Source organism: Anser cygnoides, chromosome 12 (genome assembly GCF_040182565.1).
Source record: "Anser cygnoides isolate HZ-2024a breed goose chromosome 12, Taihu_goose_T2T_genome, whole genome shotgun sequence".
In the NCBI taxonomy this organism is placed as follows: domain Eukaryota; kingdom Metazoa; phylum Chordata; class Aves; order Anseriformes; family Anatidae; genus Anser; species Anser cygnoides.
In genome coordinates, this window is record NC_089884.1 from 412,573 (window position 1) to 435,106 (window position 22,534).

The following is a 22,534-nucleotide window of genomic DNA, read 5'->3' on the forward strand; positions in this document are numbered from 1 at the left end:
ACTCAAACCACAAAAAGCATGGTATTCTTAGATAAGGTTGCAAAATACAGTGCCTGCCTGTTTTTCCTCAGCCTTGCCATTTCAGTATGCCAGAGACACGTATTCAGATGCTCTACTACTTACTGGTGCCTGTATGAGACCTGGCCAAGTTGCAACACAACAGACTAGCTGAGCTTAAGTGACAGCCTTTGTTCTTAATTTCTTGGTATTTGTCAGGCGCAGTGAGACAAACTAGATTTTGTATTTAATTTCACAAAACCTTCCCCCCACCTCCTGTCCTGCAGCCTACAACTATTGCTTTTCCCACGCTTACTTCCTGAGCTCTGGCCCATGGGAAAGAGAACAAGAGGCAAAATGTTTACAAGCCACAGACTCGTCAGAAACTGCACCCGTCCAAAGGTTTAGTAGCAACGTTCCTTCTCTCTGTCTTACTGATATTGGAGATCCTCAAAAGTTTTCATTTTTAATTGTACCAAATCAGCTTATTTTTCAGACCAACTAATGGAGACACGCACATCCAGTGGCTGTCTGTAGGGCCACACAATGTTTTTCACCCAAAGAACAGAGGCCATCATAAATAACACTAAAACCTTTGTGAAATGACTGTCCTCTCCACAGCTTACAGCCTAGAGGCTTCATTATTGCATTGACCATAATTCAATTCATCCCTTCCTAAAAGGTCTATTTCTGCAACCAACCCCCACCCTCAAAAATACGTTCAACTAATAATTTCCGATTAATGCAGTCAATTACTAACTCTCCCCCAACCCCTCACTATCACCTGATTGGGCTAGAATGGAAAGGAAGCCGCAACTAACCAGGGAGGAATAGAAGTAGGGGTAAAACAGCAATAAAAAGTAATTACATAAAAATGCTAAACATATTACATCTGTTAGTTTTCTTAGCCCAGTGGGCTTGACAATTCCAGGTTTTTGCCATTGTGCACGCTCAGACAGACAAGAATAAGAGAAACAGGGAAAGGATCTTTCAATAAGATTATTAAATCAGTGCATGAAAAATAAGTCGTCATTACATTGCAAAAAAGGGAGAGAGAAACTCACTGAAATTTCTTTCTGCAGATTTGCCTTTGTGATCTGCAAGGTGCTGTTCTCCTGCTTACACTCTGTTACCCTGGCAACGTACTCCTGTAAAATAAAGATTATTAAAGCGCATATGATTATTTGGCCGCACAGTGAATGAGGCAGCCGCTTCTGAAATTCCTTATCAGAGAAATTCAATTTTAGGCCAAATTGTGTTTTCACTGCCTCTCAGCTTCTCCCTCCCCCCTGCAATACCAATAAAACCATCATCTCCCCAGCTGTACATGATATTTTGTCACTAACTCTTTCATGCCTTTCCTTTCCTATTCCAGGTTTTATTTTTATTCTGTCAAAGCAGAATGCTTTTCCCAATTTGTAGACCATTTTCTTCCTTACAGTTTTTTTCTCTTTTTTTTTCCTTTTTTTTTGTCAGCTTCAGCTTTTTCTTCCTTGTACATGCAGCTAGCATCAGTCAGCAACCTCATTGTGCTCTACAACAGCAGCAGCGAGAAAAGACAATCCTTCTCCAGTCCACACTGGGTATGGTAGTGTCGGATCCGTGGCTGGAGGAGCTCGAAAGATGAGGATGGAGTTCGGAGGGGTTGCCTGAAGTGTCAGAAATACGCAACTGCCCTTTCTACCCACACACTTCCTCAGGGATCCAAATCTGCTTTAGAGGTCTTGGCTGCCTCTGCCTGCAGTTTGTCTCAAAGGCATCTTTAGAGAGCTGGTGGCCAGCCCATGGAAATTTGTGACTAATGTTTTTTTCGCATCAGTTGCTAGCAACAGAGTTCTGTGCCAAACCACTGCCGAAGGTCCAGGCTGAAGGAGCCCTTCGCCCTCCGCCAACGAAACCAGCCAGCAGCCTTTGCAAGGCGCTACGTTTGCACAGCTATGGCAGCAAGCGTTCCTCGACATCAGGTAAACCACAGACAAAGAGCCCTTCCTAAATACTTCCCGGGCACGCACACCGCTAAACGCAGAGCGCCGTGCGCAGATACCGCTGCAACGTTATTTCCGCACCCTAAACGGGTTACAAAGCAAAGGCGCGGGCGGCGCCCCGGGGCCGGGGGCCACCCCCGCCGCCGGCCGGAGCCGGGCCCGGGCCCACGCCCGCAGCGCGGGGCCGGGCGGCGCAGCAGGGGGCGCTGCCGCCCCGCCGCCGGTGAGCGCCGCGGGCCCCGCGGAGCCGCCCGAGGGGCCCGGGGACAGCGAGGGGCGGGCGGCCCGGGCCGCCGCCGGCAGCCTCCCAGCGCCACCGAGAACGGAGGCGAGAGCACGGCTGGATCAAAGCCGATGGAGTGCGAGGTCTTCCGTTTGAGAGGCTGCACAAATTAACTCCAAATTACTGTCAGAGACGGGGAAAGAATGGACGCTGGAAGGCACGGGACTTGTTGCTGTACTCCATCTTGCTTTAGCACGGCACCTCTGCCATAGCATCTCCTGAAAGCCATCCCCTTTCACAGCACTGCAGTTTTCGGTATCTTTTATTTCCCTCCTACAGTGTAATTAAAAAACAATGAACCGTTTAAGTAGATGAATGAAAAATAGAAAATTCAATTCCTCTGTTGAAGCCCCAGATCTCTGTATTGTTAGCACGGGGGGAGGGCACAGGAGCATGAGGAACCAGCTCCAGTCCCTTGGCTCCCTGCGAGGCTGGGGGCTAAAATTAACATGAAGGTAAATGCATCTGATTCTGCTTTTTCAAGGAAGTATTAAAAATTACATTGACTCCTGAAAGGAAATGAAATTGCTTCTTTTAATATTGAAACTGTAGTTGTTCCTATTTTTCCTCAATGTTTAATAACTGGGAGCCTAAGCAACTAACAGTCTTTGTGCAACTATTACTGGGCAACTACACTGCAGCTGGGATGATAGAAGATGTCTGAAGGCAGTACAGTAAAGATGAAAGTGATTCTTAGAGTTAACATGTGCTTTACTTTTTAAAGATGGAACAGAGAGGAGGCACAATTACCCCATATTTAGAAGATCTGAGTTCAAGCCATGACCTACTGAAGCATCCCATACCTCAACTTCCTCCCAGTCTTAAAATGAGGGGGATAGCTATTGCCCACCTTGCAGATAATTGCAAGGATAAATACCTCAGAGGCTGAGAGTTAGTTGATAAAATAGAAAAATGCCCAGTATTGTCAACACAATGTACCCCAAATCTGGCCTCCAGTTTTGTTATATTTGGCAGAAGATAACTATGATCAATAAGAAGAGGATAGGAAAAAAAGGCAACATGTAGATTTCAACAGAAATAGTATACAAAGATCCCAGTTCTATGAAAGTTAATGATTTAAAATAGGTAATACGGTAATACAAGTGTGCAGAAAAAGCTTGATAACAGTTACAAAGATTAGACCAGAGGTCCTATCTTGGGTCTGATAGTGGACAAAAGCAGCAGTCTTACAAAGAGTACAGGCAACAGGACAACATACATGATACGTTCCCCAGGTGCTTTTAAAAGGCTTCCTCTGTTTGTTGCTCAGAATTTCCCAAATCAGGGATGGTATCTCCATATACTAAAATGATGGGGGAAAAAAATAGTGATAAGCATTAGAAGAGGTAGAACAATTACATACAATTTATTAAAAAAAGAGCTCTTATCTAATATCCCTGCAAGAAGTTGACATGACCCCAAAATAATATTTCTTTGGGTATCTCCATTGCATAGGTGCAATGGAGAAAGGATGCTGAGAACCCATCTAGAAGCATACAGTGCTAGTACTACTGTCTGGTCTCTTACAAAAGAGGGCAGTCTTCCAAACTAAAAACGCTGGACATACAACATTACTGACTTACACTTTTGGCCTTTTCAAATTGTTTTCCTCTCTCAGTGACACATAATACTACTTCCTTGGCTTGCATTGTTTCAAAGAACTGGTAAAAATACCACTTCTCCGTCAACAGGCTTTCCAGTACACTGGAGTTCCAGAATGAGTGATAGAATTAAACAGCTTACAGTCAAGAAAACCACTTTTAACAGGATATTCAGAACATAAACTGTACTACTTCTATTTCTGAGATGAAATAAATTCAACTTTTAATTAAAACTACAATGGGATACAAAATTGGCTACGAAGCTACAAAGCTGATACAGATTACAGTTTTTTGGTGCTAGGGTACCCATGGATCACCTCTGGATCACCTGGAGCAAATGACATTAGCAGTTTTTTTTTTTTTAGGAACTGGAGTTAGGAAAAAAGTCTATAAATTGAAACTGTACCATGGAAATAAGAAAATCTGTAAAGGATTTAGGGAAAATGGACAAACAGTTGACTGTAAATTCCCTGAGTGCCTATGTTTCTAGTGTCTGAACTTTTAAAAGGACACTGGAAAATTGGAGACAGTGCAGAGAAGACCCATAAAAATCATTTCAGAACTGGAATAACTGCCTCAGAATGAGAGACTTAAGGAGCTCAATCTGTTTAGTTTATTAAAAAGATCAAGAGATGGCTTGATTACGATGTATAAGTACCTTCAAAGGGAGAAAATACCAGGTCCTAAAGGGCTCTTTAATCTAACTGAGAAAGGCATAACAAGAACCAATTGCTGGAAGCTGAAGCCAGACCAGTTTAAATTAGAAATAAGGCACAGAGTTTTATAGTGAGAATGATTAGACATTAAAAAAGCTACCCTATCAAAGGAAGGAGTATTATTCATCTTTTAATATCTTCAAATCAAGACAGGATGCCTTTCAGTAAAGTAAGGCTTGAGTTTTAAAAAAATGGCTTAATACAAGGGTAACTGAGTGATAGTTAATGACTTATCATAGATAAGGAAAGCCCTAACATCTTAATTTGGATTGAGGGCTTGAAATTTGGCAGCATATAGCTTTGGCAACAGGTACATGCCGTTTGCACTGTGTAAGAAAAATTGCCTACATCTGGCTATATTATTAGCCTTAGAGAAATATCAGATTGCATATGCCAATCAGAGATTGGATAGTTTAAAAATTGATATCACTTCTCATTATTTAGTACATTCCATCTCCTGAGAACCTAAGGCCACGTGCTGACCAGACCCATAGCAATATCACTATAAACAAGTCTGCTGAAGCCCAGGGCCACAAGTATGAAACCATAAATGTAAATTAAGGTTCTGCATGATCACATAGATTGGCTGTAGCTACCAGCTATAGTTAAAAATACAATGCCAGCCACTGGATATGGAACTGGCTGCATTTTATTCCCTTTGCTGGGGATGGATGTTCCAGGACTCGTATTTGCCTGAACATTCAAACTAATTCCAAGACCAAGCTGCTTGTGAGCAGTACTAGTTTCTTTGCAGTAACTGAGCTTAACCTGTTAATCAGTTTTTAGACTTTGAGCTTTCAACCAAGCCACTTTTCTCAAGAATGCTATTGTTACCCTTGACTGGGCATACACATTGCTACAGTCTAAAATGCAGAATCCATCCTGGTGTAACCACCCAGCAACTGTTTCTCTCAAAGCTAGAACCACGTCACTAACTTCATTTCTTGGTATCGGGGCAAAATTCACTACCAACTTGTGCTAGCTTACTAACTGGTTCATGCAAACCAAGAATAAATAATTCTTGAGATGTTCAGGCTGTTGTCTGGAGTAGCGACAGATCAGTGGTAATGACAGAGGAGTATTTGAATATTCTCTGTTGAAGTAAGCTTAATCCTCTTGTAGTTTGCCAACAGCCCTGAGACAGGTAACAGGTTAGGTGAAGAACAATGCATTTATCAGGAAAGATGTACCATGACAGATCTAGATATTCCATGCTTAAACATATAGGTATTGGAAAGGAGGGTGTCAAGCATAACTGCACATCCATTGCTAATAACCAGCAAAGAAATAAGGAACCAGAAAAACAAAGCAAAATAGTGTATTATTTTAACTATAGAGGAGTTGCAGATTTAAAGAAGGCTAAAATATACCCTAGTATAGATGAAGAGTTCTTGCACTTACATGATGATACAAGGAGTACAGAACTTCCCAGCAGCACTGCTTTTTTTTAAAAAAGTTTTTTATATCTTTTCATTGTAATCCCTCTCAAAAGGTTAACAGTCTTCAGGATTCTCATTATAGAAGAAGAAAGATGTAAGAGCCTGGTCCTCTGAAGTTCCCCTTGCAGTAGTTACCCAGACACAGGAATACAGATGCTTCAGCTTTGGGTCTAAGGCATGCTACTACAATTTCTAGCACTCTTGTGAAGACACGTAGAATGTGTACACTGTACTGAAAGTGGGGATGTTTGACAAGTATTCCTTATACCGATGTGGAAACTGGAAACAGGTGTCTTGATGAACAAGAGGTACAAATCAATCTCTATCTTCACAGCAAGATGTTTACTGGCAGAATCATTGTGCTGAATGTGAGCTTCCAAATCAAAGCATCAGCTTTCCTAAGTGTAGACCAGGTGTCCATTCCCCTTCATTCGTCTTTGGATACCTACTATCAGAGATGTTCTCCCTGTATAGCAAAGGACTGTATCCTGTTGGCTCCAGTGTCTGCTGAGAGCATACCTCTTTTTGAAAGAGGACCTAGTGAGCAGATCCCTAGGAAATGAATAGAGTAGAAAGATTTCAAGAAGGCAAAGTGAAACAGGACATCCCCAGTTTTGGTATACAAAACTGATGCATCCATTACTGATTGACACTTCTGGCAATTGTGAATTATCACAGTGGGTGAATAAAGGAGAAGATAGCATAGAAGAGAGTAAGACATCTGTGGCATTTGAATGTGCCTTCTAGCACAATGAGTCACAGATGTAATCCACATACAAAGATAAAAATCCACTAATACAGTCTCCATGGATGGCAATACAAGACATTTGCCCAAATGAAAAAACAGACCTTCCTCACCCAGCTCACCCCAAAAAGCAGGCAGGCACATTCCCAAATCTCTGAAGTGGTTTGGGAGACCTTAAAAGAATAACATTTCATCTCACCCTAGAACTAAACTGAGAAAGCCAATGAGAAGGCAGATCTGTCACAACAGATTGCATGTCATTGAACACCTGAGTCAAGATGGACTTCTCCCATAAACAGCAATGCTAGAGGTAAGATATGCTGCTTGAGAGCAGTCCAGAGAGATCTTTTGAGGATCCAAGTTATTGAGAAGAAATGCTGATGAGAAGGCCAAGGTGAGATAAGAGAAGCCAGGACATCTACTCTTAGTGATGGAAATAGAATGAGATTATCAAATACTTTTTCCTCACGGCACTTAGTCACGGGATCTTTGGTGAAAGCCCTAGATTGCCTCAACTACATGTAGAATTGCACTGCAAAAGTCAACTTTGTCAAATAGTTGTTATACTTCATCTGTGCTCAGTTTCATAAGAGGATGCTGGACTGTAGATTTCCAGAAAGTTTTAATTAGGCTCACAATTGCTTCTGTTTAATTGGGCTGCATTTGGAAGTGCTGCCAGGTATGAGACAGGTCATAGACAGAAGCGAAGGCAACAATATAATTACACACTAAGAAAGCTGCAGCAAGAAGGATCAGTACCAATGTTTTTACTGAGGTCTGTACTGGGGCACTTACTGTTCCAGTCTCATCTCCTTGTGGCGACTAAATTCCTTCTTTGAGAAGCATGGAGGAGTTACTTCCAGGAATGGTAAAAGGAAATTCTTGCATGGTAGCAGTGAGTACTGGGATCCAGAGAAATGCATCTGTATCCATGTTCTCTGATAAGAATCAGAATAAAACCTGCTGTCATGACAAGAGTACTGACCCAAGAGCCTGTGATGAAGCCAACTGTGGAGAGAGGGGGGTCTCAATAAATACTCAGACTTTCTTTTGTGCTGAGCATGATATAAGACATGGAGCTGTGCCAAAGAAACACTTGGTGCTAGATGCCAAACCATCAGTCTGCTTCAGCTTTGGCAGCACCTGACTCCTGAAAGCAAGTTGCTGAAGGTGAAAAAGAATGGGACCAGTTCCAAGTCTACCACTTAGGCTTATCACCAGACAACCAGAGCCAGAGTTTTCTGAAGCAGTGCCAGGCACCCAGACTCAACACTCCTGAGCTTCTGAAGAAAGCCTTGAAGTCTGGGAGGCCTCCATGCAAGTGACTGGTGTACTGGGTCTGTCTGGGATGGAGTTAACTTTCCTTGCAGCAGCCCATGCAGTGCTGTGCTCTGCACATGTAGCTAGAACAGCACTGGTATCGCACCAGTGTTGTGTCTACTGCTGAGCAATACTGGCACATACAAATACTGGAGTGAGAGCGTGGTTGTGGTGTTCAGCAGCCCAGCAAGGTAAAACCACCACAACTGGGAGCTAGAAGGTAGAATGGGATCAAGATCTTCCATCCCCAGTTTCTCTGCAGATTGGTTCTAGGGACACTTACCAGGTGAGGGATCATATGACAATAGCATTATGTTATGAAGTCTCATTGCCACAAGATTTAGATGCAACTTCAGTTGAGAGAGAATCTCACGGTTAGCATGACCAAGGCACACTCACTCAATGACTCAGTTACTGTACACTAGAATTCTCACGCCAAGACAGAATCTGTGCTTCAATGAAGTTAAGAGAAAACTTTGAAATAGATATTAGTTGTGCCACGGTTTTACTATAGTCTGAAATGTTTGTTAGGCATATGACAATCCCATTTTCAGGGCTAAGCTATTTTACATCTTCTAATCCAATTTCAGTTAACTCAGTCAATGAATGGCCCTTCTACCATTTACTTCGTACTCCTATCGTGATAGGTCTTATTAAATCCTGATAATGAAGGATATTACCCGATATCTGAGATATATTTTCCTTCTTGCATTATGATCATAATACACTTCATTCTTTAGGCCCTGTCCAAAGCAATTCTTCTCCATGGTTTCTGTTTATGCTCTTCAGATGCTTGTGGACAAGTATAACACTTCATTTATTTTGCCAAGATAAATATATCTAATTCTTCCCATATTTCCACATAAATCATTACTTCCAGCCCTTAAACATAGCTTTACTCAGGAAAATTATTTTAGAAATGATGTTGCAGAGATCCACGGTTACTAATCTCACAGCAACTGTTCCATCATTTTTTCTAAGTGCCAGTGCTTTGTACTAGCAAACTATATATATATTTTTTGGTCTGTGCACTCTTAAGTAGCAGCATGGAGAAAATCTTAGGGTTGTAGTGTCAAACACACATTCTTTCTTCACACTCTTTAGTTCCTTCTGAATTTACTTTTGCTATCTTGCATGCAAAAATTAATACAAAAAATCATTGAGAAATTTGCATACATGCAGTGTCACTATTTATCTTCTCTGACCTGCACACATCAAACACCACAACTGTTGATTAGAAGCTACTGGTAAGAACCTTTTATTTATTTCTGGTATCGCACCTAGTATATATTAGGTGTTTAAAAAAATTCTTCCTGTGAGTGCAAAACTCACAATCTTTAATGAAATGCAAGCAAACTGATACTTACAGTGGGCTTCATGTGACTGTGATTGAGCAGACAATTCTGTCGAAGATACAGTAACAGAATAAATCCAGCCTAGCCGATCCTAACTTACAGGAACAAGACACCTTAAACACCACATTATTTTACTTCTTTAAGTAGATACTCATCAAAATTTTACTAAAAATTTTGCTTATGTGTTATCAATACAGAGTACTTATCAAATGTTGATGCAAAAAGCCCAAAGGAACATGCGTAAACTGGCTTCTTCAGACGAAATCAAGACGATGACCTGAAGGAATTTAATATAGACACTAGGAGAAAAATTTGGTTACTAGAAACACTCTTCCAATGATGAACATATTCAACTAACTGACAAAAATCACATAGGTACTTGGAAAGGAACAAAAGAACATAAAAGAAACGCCATACAGACTATGAAGAAGACTGTATCAGAAGATTCAGCAAGACAGATAAAAAGTATCAGAAACTGTATACCTTCATTTCAGTTTTATCAGAAATACCAGGACCTTAGTATGTTGGGAAAAGAACTGGTGAGAGAGGAATTTTTAAGAGAAACATATTTAACTGGATATTTCCATATTGGATATTTTCAACAGACCCAGTATATCAATTCAGAGACCTACAGTGTTTATTAACTAATTTTAAAAAAAGAAAATCAAACCCAAATTGTGCAAATTTAAGTGAATTACAAAGCTTAAAAAAAAACTTGAAGTCCTGTAAGATTCATAGTAACTAGTCACCATTCTACTTGCTGCTGAGTACTGATCAGTGATGGTTTGTATGCTTCAGCAGGCGTCTAACTGGTAATGCTAGTATATACAAACACAAAAAAGCTAGTTAGTGACTCCTCCTGAGGAATACATTTTGAATAAGCTTTTCTAAGATAAAAAATAAAAAACAAAATAAATAAAAACTAAAAGTGTACCCGCCACAGCTGAGATGTGTGCAAACAAAAAAAGAATACAGTCCTCCAAGAAGTGCACTACATTATTTCCCGTAGTAAGACCTGTACATTTAAAGCAATGCTAATATGAAAAAAAGTTGCAGTTTATTATGCCTCAATGATCTCCAGAGTAAATTTGCTTGGTGTGCAAACTGAAAGATGATTTTCTCACCTTCTAGCTATGAAAAGCTGAAACTAATTCTGTGTTCTCTGGCCACTCATGATACAGTCTCTACAATCAAAACATAATTAACAACATTGCTGTTGCTGCTGATGAATAAGCTAGAAAAGTATCTACCTCCCTCTTAACTAACTCTAATTTTGCAAGGAGAAAAGGGAGAGTGAAAGGCAAGAACAAAAGCGTTTTGAGGTCAAAGTAGGCAATTGCCATATCATTCAATAAGGTAGCCACTTTCTAAGTATGATTAGTTATAGTTAGAAAAAACTTCACTAAGGAAAAACAAAGGTCCCATCCACCTTTCAAACTTTCCTGGTTTTAAACTTGACAAATAGATACCACTCTCTTATTATTGACTCAGTCTTGTTCTGAAAGGCAAATGTTATGATTGTGGCACTGAGTACAGCTTCCATAGCAATAATGGCACAGAATATATTTTTAAAATAGGGTTAAGGCAAAGGGAATTGATGATGCTATTACTAACATCTGCAAGATGGTTATAGATCCTTATGCAGCTGGGTCTATCAGCAAACAGACGAAAAGGGAGACCAACAAGTAGAAACAGCTTTGAAAATATTTCCTACTCATGCTCAGGTCATACTCATGACTTCAAATTAATAGCAGCTAAAGTAAATTATAGAACCTTTCCCCATTTTTCTCAACATTTCTTCCTCAGTTTTGTTTATGAATTCAACCTCTTCTGTCCTCCCCAACTTTGAAAAAACAAAGCACAAACAAAGGAAAATACATTCTCCTCCTCTCCTCTAGGATAGCACAAGCTATTCTCAACATCAGGTCAATAACAATGGAACTAGGAGAAAGCTTTTCAATATTATTTTTTTTAAGTTAGTCCAATTAAAGATAACACCTTCAAACTCCCTTAAGCTGCATTTTCCAGGGATTTTAAAACACTGGATGCAAAGTGCTGATGATGGAAGAAGCTGAAAGCTAGCTGCCAAGCTTTGCCAGGAGTAAAAACTTTGTCCCTAGGGAACTGACTAGCAATTGGCCACATGATCCAATGTTACACCAACCTTTGTCCTATTCCAAGGGCTTCCTTTAATCCAATTGTTTAGATACAGCTTGATATTATCCCAGATCTCATTACCACATTGCAGAAGAACGGACTTTAAGTCCTGAATCAAGAAAGTACAGACTACAAAACAATCAATTCTGATATTGTCTAAACCAAAGAACTCTACTAACAAAAACTCATCCTTACTTGGAGTGAAGGGTGGACAAGAGTGATGGAAAAATGTCAATACACTATGAAGAAAACATGAAGAAAAAGTCCAGAGTTCCTCTTCTCCTGCTCCAAGTTTTTTAGGCATGGTTTGTACTTCCATGTGAAAGAAACAGGGCCAGTGTCAAGACCATATTCATTCAGAGACCTATGCATTTCTATTGCAGCTGCAGAGAATAATGTGTCACAAAAAAGCTTACTAATAGGTGCTCCACTTTCAGTGGTCTCTGTTAAGCAATTATTTGTTGTCCCCAGGTTACTACATTTACATTTCTAACTGTTAAAACCTTGTCTAGAGCTATATTCCACATCTTCAATTTGAGGGGCAAGCTCAATATTTTCTCTTCCTGAATAATTAGAGTTGTAATCTAATTTTATCAGGAAAGCAGAAGACAAGATAAAAAATCTCAACACGTTAGTAACTGTGCATACTGTTTCTCAGACTTACCATTCTACACAGTGATTTCTCAGTCACAGGCTACAGCAGGTGTTGCACAAAAATGCATTTATACTTCTCTCTCGATTTTTAGGGCTACTATTATGATAAATCTTGGTTATAGTCCTACGGAAAGCGTCAAAAGACTGTCACAACATCCATCATCGAAAGAGATGTCGAGCCCTAAAAAGTTGAAGTCTTGAAGACAAAAACACAAATACATTAATCTTCTCATTTAGATGAAATTCTAATAAAATCTTAAATTAAAAAAACAAAAAAACAAAGCCAAGGCTTAAGTTGGGCCCTGAGACTGCAAAACTTGATAGAACATGGAATGAAGGGAAGGTAAAAGTTCAAAAAAAGCATTCTAGCTGGTAACTCAAACCAGACTTAGCATATGAAAGGGTATTCTTCATATAGACTTAATGGTGAGACAAATCATGGATTTACTAAAACCTGTTTAGTCATGTTTCATGACATACAGTATATATAACATGTTAAATAAGACACTTAAAACCACTAGACAATATCAGGCAAGCTATTAAAGCTAGAAAAAATTATGAAAGGCATGCAGCAGAAAAAAGTTCACTGAAACTCTCGGAGAGAACTGTTTGGACATTGCATTTACACCTCAGTGAGGGAGGGGACAGAAGAAAGGTCTAGTTTTCCCAGTGTAGTAAAGGGACCTCCTATTCCTAAAGCTCTTTCCTTTGAGCAGAAGTACCATCACTAGCTTGAGACAGGAGAAAAGACATAGGCAGTTTCATTCCTTTCATTCCAAAGACAAAATATAGATTCAGAGTGCTCCCAAGAGCACTCTCTTGAATGATCAACCACGTAAGACAGGTATCAATTATTTTTCTGAATATCCTTCTAGACCCCATTTCACACTTCCTGAATAAGAGGGATTTTTTTTTTTTTACTTATTAGTCCTTAATGAATTATTTCTGTCATTTTTAGTCACTGTTGAACCCATGTAAACTTGTAGCATCCACAACTGCAAAGAGTTCTGCAGCTTAATCACACAGCATGAAGAACCACCTCCTTATGTTTGTCTTGAACCTCACACCTTGTTTTATACGATGTTCCCTAGGTCTTATAATAGCATAAGTGGGTAATCATTTCCTATTCATCTTCCCCATGCAACTAATGGATTATACTTCACCATCATTCCCTTTTCTACACCAACAGTCACCCATAAAATGTTCTAGGCCCAGAAGTGTCAAGTTCTCAAATTCAAGGGACAAATCTTACACAACTCTGAAGCTACAAGTTTGGTGCATAGTTGCAGCCAAACCATTGATCATAGTGACAGTGAAAGGATACCTCAGGGTAATACAGGGTTAAGTACATTCTGCTAATGAATATGTATAATCTAGCTCAAAACCAATGGAAGTTGCTAGCAAAAAGACTGATAAATCTTAGATGGTTTGCCAGCTGAGACTGAAGCACTGCCAAAAAATATGCTTGCTTATCCACAATATATCTAAAACAGTTCAGTGCTTTTTTTTTTTTCCAAAAAGATGCTCTGGAGTTGTTTCTCTTCCTTGGAAGATCAGCAAAATGCAAGAGTCACAAAGCAAAAAATATGTGCAGGTATGCAGAGTTCCTCAATAGCACCCTTAAAAAAATCTTTTAAAAATTCATTTTTTTTTCAGAAATATGTGCAGAAAACTAGATTAAGGAATTTTTGATCTTGCTTACCTGAAGTCAAGGAAGAAAATACAACCTTAAACTTTCCACGTGAGTATCATTCAGTTTTCACTTTAGTGACTCAGCAGCGACTTTGAAAGGCTCAAATACCTGTCAGTATATATCGAAACAGTTAATCTTTGCAACCAAATCTATAAGCACGCTACAACTCCACTAGTCATTTGGCCAATTAAAAGACCGTGACTTTAAAATTCTTTAAAATTGTATCCTCATTTGGGACTGTACTCAATGCAGCATAGATTTTCACAGATGGTCAGGAAAGCTATGGATCAGAAGTGCTGTAACCTGGAACTTGGCACACCAGCAGTGTCATGCAAGGCTAGATGGAAGACTTAAATTTCTAGAGATCAAATGGGGATGCCTCCCTCATAGCTGAAATTGTGCTGTGGACCAGATTATCCCATTAGTCCTCCCATGTGGGAAAATGTACATCCCCCCCCGCCCCCCATAAGAACAAAGACCATTGATTTTTCTGTTTATAGAGAAGGAAAAGAACAAAACAACTCATGCAAAGTCTCAGTCTTAACTCAGTCTTAAATAAGGGATTTTTAGATAAGCGATTTTTCCCCTGAAACAGTTGCATCTCAGACTACGAAGCCTGAGTGTTCTCTAGCTCATGCCTGTGTCAGTGCAGTGACTTCAGTGGAGGTCTCAGTTATAGAAACTTCTTTTCTGGAGGAGGATGTCTGGCATCGAACACTAACCATCAGAACTGGCCATCTAACTGAAAGAAAGAGGCCACAAAGCTTTAATGTATTACCTGATTTATACTGCTATTCATATCTATCAAACTATTTACAGTAAGGAAAAAAATATTTACAGTAAGGAAAAGTATTTTCTTAGTTTCTTGGATGCACATAGAGCCTCTGTAGCATCCTGACTGACAGCAAATATATTTTACCATCATTGAAGCAACTATTTGGTGCAAGCATGAAAAGAATTGATGAACAGTTTTCTCAGTTACTGTGCGAGAGACCTGATAAAGCGGCAGATGATTTTGTAAAACATGCATTTAGATAAAGAGCCTGCAAAGAAGTACAGCTTCAGATGAGTAACTTTCCTTTTGGCAATTCATCTCATAACACTGAGCATGACGCCAAAAGTCCTTGCAATAGTACATTAGGTCCTGTAGGATTCATCTCTGGAAGCAGCCAACAGGTGTACCATGTGGTAGCACTATGCTTACATAGAACTAAAAATTCACCAACATTCCCCAACACCTGCTTTGAGATGAGGACTATTATACTGCAAAACATTCTACTACTGAAACAGCTGTGTAACCCAGGATATTTAAGGATTACTTGCACCAAGTTTTAATCCAGGTTAATTTAATTCCTCATAAATTTGGGGAACTTGATCTATTTGCAGAGGGTGGCACAGACACACCACAAGTGTTTACTCCAGGATAAAAATATTTTGTTTAGTCTGAACATGACTCTCTAGCAGCTTACTAGATTTATCTGGATCATTTGCAAAGTTTATTGAAAAGTACACATAGAAAACTCAGCAAAAAAAATCCTCATACAAGACTACTGTTCACTAAACAGAAATGCCAATATTCTACATGTTAACAGCCCCAACTGAAGCAGTTTACTTAAACAGGAGAAATCAACTTCAGGACAGCTGGTCTCCTGAATGTCAATAGGCAGTAACTCAGACTTTTTTTTGTGTTATGGCTCAGGAAAAGGAATCTTTGAAAGTAGAAGACAATGAAATTGAACACACTAGCCATTAATGGATGGATTCTAATACCAATTATTGAAGGTAATTCTAATATTTGTCTTTCAGAATATGGACTTCTCACAGAAGTTGTACAGGGCAGTATACCAGCAGTCACAAAAAGATTATAGGTAAGCTTTTTTTCCCACCCCTTTTAAATAAGCAGGAAAACCAGATGTGAAAGAGCAACTCCTGATCCTCAGTTACCTGCCTCCTATAAAACAAAAACAAAAAACCTCCCCTCAAAACCACATCCACAGATCTGTGAGGATCTGTAAGCTGGAAGAAAGTTGCTTCAAAGCCTGAAGAGTATCATGATTAAGAGAAGCTAGACAGGAAGAGTACACAGCCATTTTTCATTCAGTTAACATACCATCCACCTTGAAATTAAAGGCTCCAAACCTTTACAAAAAGATAATTCTATACAGATTTTGCCACTGTATTGCAAAGCAAATACTTGTGTTAACTCAGCCTTATGACTTGAAATCATGGTCCTATGCTCCAAATTGGAAATGGAATAGTCATAACACTGCATTTTCTCCCTTTGTCTCAGTACCAAGGGAATATTAGAAGATCAAGCATTATAATTTTTGGCACTGTAGACTTTCCTTGATATTTTCATATTCAGTCTGATGCGTCTCAGGGTTATGACACAAAAGGGACAAGGACTAACCCAACAAGCAAGGCTGTCTTCAGTCCACAACAAAGGACCTAAATTGCCTTTTCGGAAAAAAAGGGAACCAAGTCAAAACAAATAGAAAAAAATATTGGCAAGTGATTTTCTTGTGAGCATTTAAAGTACATGATGAGCAGTTGTGCAACCATTATTTTGCAATTGCAGAAGTTGATATTTGTATTTGGCTAAAAGAAAACTATATGTAAAACAAACATTTAAAGGATAAATACAAGCATTGCTCTACATTGCAACACATTAAAGAGATATTACCTCAATAAATAACATTTACTAAAATTAGAAGATAATTGATGTTCAAACAAAATCCCAAAGCAAACAAAACTAGAAGTAAAAGCATCTGTGTTAGAATTGCTTTCCTGCACGATGTACAGGAAAAATTTACGCCTGTTCTACTGAGCTGTTAGTGTTGAAATCTCAAGAAACAGTTCTGGATAAATTCAAATAAATTTACTTCCTCTTTCACTAACCAAGCCCAAGCAGTAAAAAAACCAAAACGATGAATTACTTGAGATAAGTATTTGAGACTAACTGTAACATTTAAAGCTCTATACTGTTAGAACTATTGTATGCAATACACTACGATTCAATGGGTGTTGCTATATTCACTAAAAATAAATATTTAATTTTAAATCAAATTATGGAACAATACTGTTATCCCATTATTTTGGTGAAGAATATTGGAATGTAGAATTGTGCTATTTCATTCCATCTGTTGATGTTATTCTTATCACTTTAACCAGTCAAGCTCACTACCATTTCTCCCTTCCCACCACACATTGCTAAGTCAGTCAGTAAACCTCGCTGCCACCCCATGCATGTCCACACTGAAGAAGTGAAGAAATGGGGTGTTATTTATCCAGGCTGGAGAGATATAAGGAGACAGCCTTTAGATACCTTAGAAGGTTGTGACAAAGAGCAGAAATCCTTCTCCACATTAACAGAACACAAAACAAGCAGAAGTAGGTATGAACAGTGGTAAAGTAGATTTAGATTAAATAAGTGAAAAAATCTCTCAAATAGTAAAGATAATTAAGCACTTGAATACATTTCCATAAAGGTATCAATCATGTCCATAGCCAGAGGAACCTTTCGTGGTCTTTTCCAGCCCTATATCCAACAATAAATCCTTGACATCCTTTTCAGCCTATCTTCTTACATAGTTTCACAGACAGTTCTTCACCATTATCTTGGTATGATAACCAAGTCTGATTTTTTTCATTTAAAAAATGGTGTAGGGTTACTAATTTTTTTAATATAAGAAATTGCTTTTCTAAAAGACACCAGTGATCAATAAAGTCTGATAGCCTGTCTGCAAGAGCTGCCAGCATTAGCTTTGGGAAAAAAAATTTTGCCAAAAGGGACTTGAAGAATCCGTTTCCTTGGGTCTTCCCAGGCTCCAGCCACTAGACTAAATAGAATCTGCATACATCCCAAAACTGTTTAAAAACTTCATAATCATAACTTCGGATTTCCTTGCTGAAGTTTTGAATCCTACCATATTCTTCATCTGCATAAACTAATCTTCAGTGCTAATTTTAAATTAGGTGGGAAAAAGATTTCAGTTATTAGTTTTGATTTTGAGTTTGGAATTGTATCAAGTGCTATTCTACTTTTGGTTATAAAAAATGAATAGAAGTGATTTTTTTTTGCATGAACAATCTTTCCAAAAGGCTACAATTGTTTTGGCAGATTACACACACTATTCATCTATGCGGAATACTCTCCCATTAAGTGGGACAAATAGAGATTCTACTGTAAATTCCTTCAGAGGAATTGCAGAGTAAGCATTCATGTCATAGCCACAATGGGAGATAAGTATCTGATCTGAAATTTCAGCACTGTGGTGGTTAAAACAGTGAGAGAAAAACAACATTGTTTTGCACTTAGAAACCTGTTTCTAATCAGCTGAGCTACTCCTATGGGGTCAAATAAAAATGATTAGCTTATTAAAAGCATAGCTTTCCTATTTAATAAGCAAAAATGATTGAAAATTCTGTTCCAGATCCTGATAATTTTAGTGTTTCTAGTTAAGCCTGCAAAATTGCATTCATTATTAGTGTCTAGATTCATTAACAATTCAATTTATAGATATTAATGCTTATAATGCATGCTTCGCTTGCCAAAACTTGAAGAGAAATTGTTTCAATTAGCTTTCATGGATCATGAATCCTACCGGCTGGGTATTTTTAGACAAAAGATACAAACACATCCCCAAGCAATGCTAATGCACAGCTGGGATTCGTATGTAAGGTCAGCTAACAGTTTAAAAGGAAAAACAGTACATGAGTTTTACACAGAAGAGGAACAGAACCAATCAAATATTTGCAAGTCACACTACTCTAATAAAAGGATTCTCTGCTTTTACTGCTGTATTTTTAGAAAGTCAGTCCAGGAATATACAAACTAGTGACTAGGTTAAAGAATTTTTTCAGCATGTGACGAAGACGTACTAGATATACATACAGGCTCAAGGCAAATTGTACCACTCTCATTTTCATGCAAACTACACAATTAAAATCAATAAAGATGCAGACATAACCAAGAATATTTTACTCAACTCTTTTCTTCTTTCTATAGTCACTTGCAGTCAAGCAGAGGATACTAAAAATCTAAACATTTTTGCACTATGCATGCAAAATAAAGGAGCCACAAGATGAATACTCTCTGAATAAAATATTCAGCAGTTGAGCTGACTAGGTTGGCGGTTCAGGAATATTATGACCAGCGCTATGACCATGTGAACAGAAAGCCTGGAAGCAGGAAAACCTTCTTCCAGTTATGCCACACCGGGGAAGAGTTGAGCTCTGCCAAACACTCAGATCTTGCTCAATTCATTGAAGCACTTTACATGAACCAAGGAAAGTATGCAGCCTCAGGATAGAGATTAGCAATTTTATCTGAGCACTTAAAGAAAAAGCACCCAGAATTGCTTACGTCCAAATGCTGGACTTCATTAATATAAAAAGTTACTATAAAAAAATTGGCTTTTACTATTGCCAGTAAACCATTAACCTTCCTTCTCTTCTAACACTACTAAACACCAACTGGAAATGGCTGAGATTTTAAATGCAGCTACTACATAGAAGGTATCACAAGGTACATCAGATGTCTCTGAAGTCATGGCAAATCCTTGAAGACAAACAGCAGATCTGTTGTTCCTTCTTCCTGAATACACGGTTATGTGGCATGAGGACTTCGGTCAAGTAAAAGCCCGCAGTCCATTAACTGCTACACGGCACCATAACTTTTGATTTTGGAAAGTCTGCTTCTGAAATTAGGCTATCTTCCAATCCTTACAGATATTAAGCCCTCTGTGATTATTTATAGAGCTTAACATGCAAATACAATGAAAAGATGCTGGCTTGGCTTTTATTTTCCATTTTGGTGGTTCATATCCATTTCTGTGGGCAATGTCTCCCAAAATGCTGTAGGGATTTGCATTTCACCCTTTTAGTAATGGAGAAAGAAGGAAAAAAATGCCATTGAAATATAAACAATGTAGCTAAGGAACAATCTGCTTTTGACTCAGTCTTCCTTTGACTCATGCCCATGTTATTCGTCTCCGAAACAGGTTTATGAAAGATGTATTCAGGATCAGGAAAGATTCAAAGAAAATTAGTATTTCTGCAAACAGATAACTTTGGTTTGTGTCTCTCCTCTCTATGAAAGAGGTAAATTAAATTCCAGGAATATTGAAAATAATCAGTATTTTATCCAAGCAGCTTGAAAACCATTCCTCCATAAAGCTGGTTTTCATTTCAAAAGTATTTAGACTATACAGATCAAATCAAGTTATTTCTTTTGAGATGGCTTATTTTGATTAGGGAGCAGTACTCTGTAGAATACCACCCTAATGGTTGACCACAAAGGAGTCTCAATCATTTTCCTGCTAGGCTTGAGCAAGTCTAATCCACGTTCATTTGTAGGGCAGCATGTCAGGCCCACAATAAATTTTTCCCCAGTGAAGTGAGAGCATCTGCTTCACTGGAATTTCTCTGCAGGGACAAGCGATTACAAAAAACATTGAGAAGACCAGCAACACAAGTTAGCTGGAGCCCAGTCTACATATCAGGACTGTTAGCAGCTTGCCCACAGCTCAAGACAGCTTCAGGACCACCTGTCTTACAAATATGCCTTCACAATTAGAAAAATTAGTGTAGTTAGGACTTGAGTAAAGGTAACCTTATTATAACTCAAGAGAAGGCAAAAGCAAATAATCTGTCTTCTGCAGTTGAGCTTCACCATAGGTTTGCCAGTGCATTAATAGATTATGGATCACACTTCACTCCTAGTTTGAACCATACCACTACTCAAGCCTTGCAAGGTACAAAAAGCTGCCATAGTGAAAATCAGGATCTTCTCACAGATGCAAAACCAAAGGTTAGATGTGGTACTTTGGGGCATGGTTTAGTAGGTGATATTGGTGGTAGGGGGATGATTGGATCACATGATCTTGGAGGTCTCTTCCAACCTTAACAATTTTATGATTATAAAATATAATCTAAACCGCTATGTTTAATGATCTGATGTCTGTCCTCATCAACATCAAGGAAAAAAGGAATAAGCCCACAAACCTTAACTTGTACTACCTACGTTCACAAATTCATTACTTTACAACTATAGCTTGAACGGTCTGTAAAAAAGTCAACTAATTTAATAAGCAAACTGCCTCAAAAATACATCAGAAATGAAATGATAGTGCTAGCCTTACTGCCAACAGCTGTGGTCAGCAATGAAATCATTAGCAATACCACATTACTATTCAAGACCATAATTCATTTGGTTTAGAAAGTCCACAGAGGCCTGACTTGCTTTGCCATGAAAAACTGAGAGCAAGCAGATTCCAATTACGAGAAGATCCTGTTCTTTACCTCCCCCACTTCCTACACACATGCTTTCAAACATCTTTTACCAACCTCTAAACAGTCTGATTATTTGACTATGTGCCCAATCTATCACCCAAAGGCCTCTCTCCCATGTTCATCCCTAGGTTGGCGAACCTTTCTAAGTATTTTCAGATTGATGAAGAGGATGGTACAACTAAATAGATGTGCAGGCTACATTGATTGTAAATAATTAGGTTGTGTTCCTCTGTGGCACACACTTTGCTAAACTTAGCACATCCTGCAGGGTATTTGGATCATCTGATACTGTCCTTTTATAGGAAAAGTCAGCATGCCTAGTAGCCAGCAAGACATGAACCACTGTCGGAAAGCAGAAGCTTGCAAGGAGAAAGTACTCAGATCTGAACTGGCACAAATCAAAAGGCAAAGTACAGCAAAAAAAGAAATTAATAACCTGAAGTCAGTTAGCTAGTTTTTAGAAAGCATCTGCATCTTTAGGTGCAGATGCATCTTTAAACATATATATATATATAGCTGGCCTTTAGACCTTCATTGTTTGCACATATCACATGAGCCAATGACACTGTCATGTAGGAACACCTAGTCAAAACAGCATGTCAGGAGTTACCTAATTACAGAACAGCTGAGGTCTCTCACCTGTTCTTCTGTAGCACTCAAACCTGATAACTGCTCTGTAGTTGTCCACTGTTACCCTCTTTGAATCACACTACAGCATCAAGTTTTCAGAAATCCTCAGGTTACATGTACACACGTAAACAAGTATATAAAAATAACAGAAGGCATTATGGTGTTTCGGTGTTGGTAGATTATCAACCTCTGATCTTTGGATGATTACTAAAAGGAGGTAGAAAAGTCAAAGAAAAGCAAGAGTATTAGCAGACTTGAGTAATCAGGGTTTTGCAAGTGTGTTCTGTTCTAAAAATTGAATGCACAATGAGAAAAAGGGCTAAGAGACTGTTCATTATTAGAGATTTTTACTTTCAGTACTGTACACTTTGTAAGGACAACAGTACTCCCCAGATTTTGTCGTTTTCTTAAATGCAGTAGACAGTCACTTCTAAATTTTGATTTTAATCAAAATACATGTTTTCTGATTCTTTGTTAATGTAAGAACATTTTAATTGTATTCTTAAAGATTACTACTTAGATGGAAGAACATGGTACACTTGTAACATGCAGATTGGAAAAATACACGATGGCATGTAGCTCCTTTATGCAGGAAAAGAGCAATAAAGAACAAGCTGCTTTTCAGAGTCAGACACTGAATCTATCCGTGATGGATAGTTTTCTAAA

General features: G+C 38.6%; 1 protein-coding gene across 27 annotated transcripts in view; it reads right to left on the minus strand.

Annotated features, from left to right (window-relative positions):
- LOC106046624 (uncharacterized) overlaps window positions 1-22,534 on the minus strand; it is a 102,516-nt gene that overhangs the window by 59,471 nt on the left and 20,511 nt on the right. For 7 of the 27 annotated variants that reach the window (XR_010834652.1, XR_010834655.1, XR_007158965.2 and 4 more), the window contains exons 4-7: window positions 13,955-14,053; window positions 12,263-12,448; window positions 3,485-3,568; window positions 1,062-1,145 (exon numbers count right to left, since the gene is read on the minus strand). The exons of 3 other annotated variants lie outside the window; for them this stretch is intronic. Coding sequence is in view for 3 of the 24 variants with exons in the window: in XM_067004723.1 (XP_066860824.1) it covers window positions 1,062-1,145; window positions 2,467-2,538; window positions 3,485-3,568; window positions 9,454-9,465 (252 nt within the window). In the remaining 21 variants the exon portion in view is untranslated. Of the gene's footprint in view, window positions 1-1,061; window positions 1,146-1,343; window positions 1,572-2,389; window positions 2,539-3,484; window positions 3,569-9,453; window positions 10,626-11,793; window positions 11,911-12,262; window positions 12,449-13,954; window positions 14,054-22,534 lie in introns of those variants that run through there. 17 more of the 27 variants (XR_010834663.1, XR_010834649.1, XR_010834650.1 and 14 more) reach the window with 7 other exon arrangements.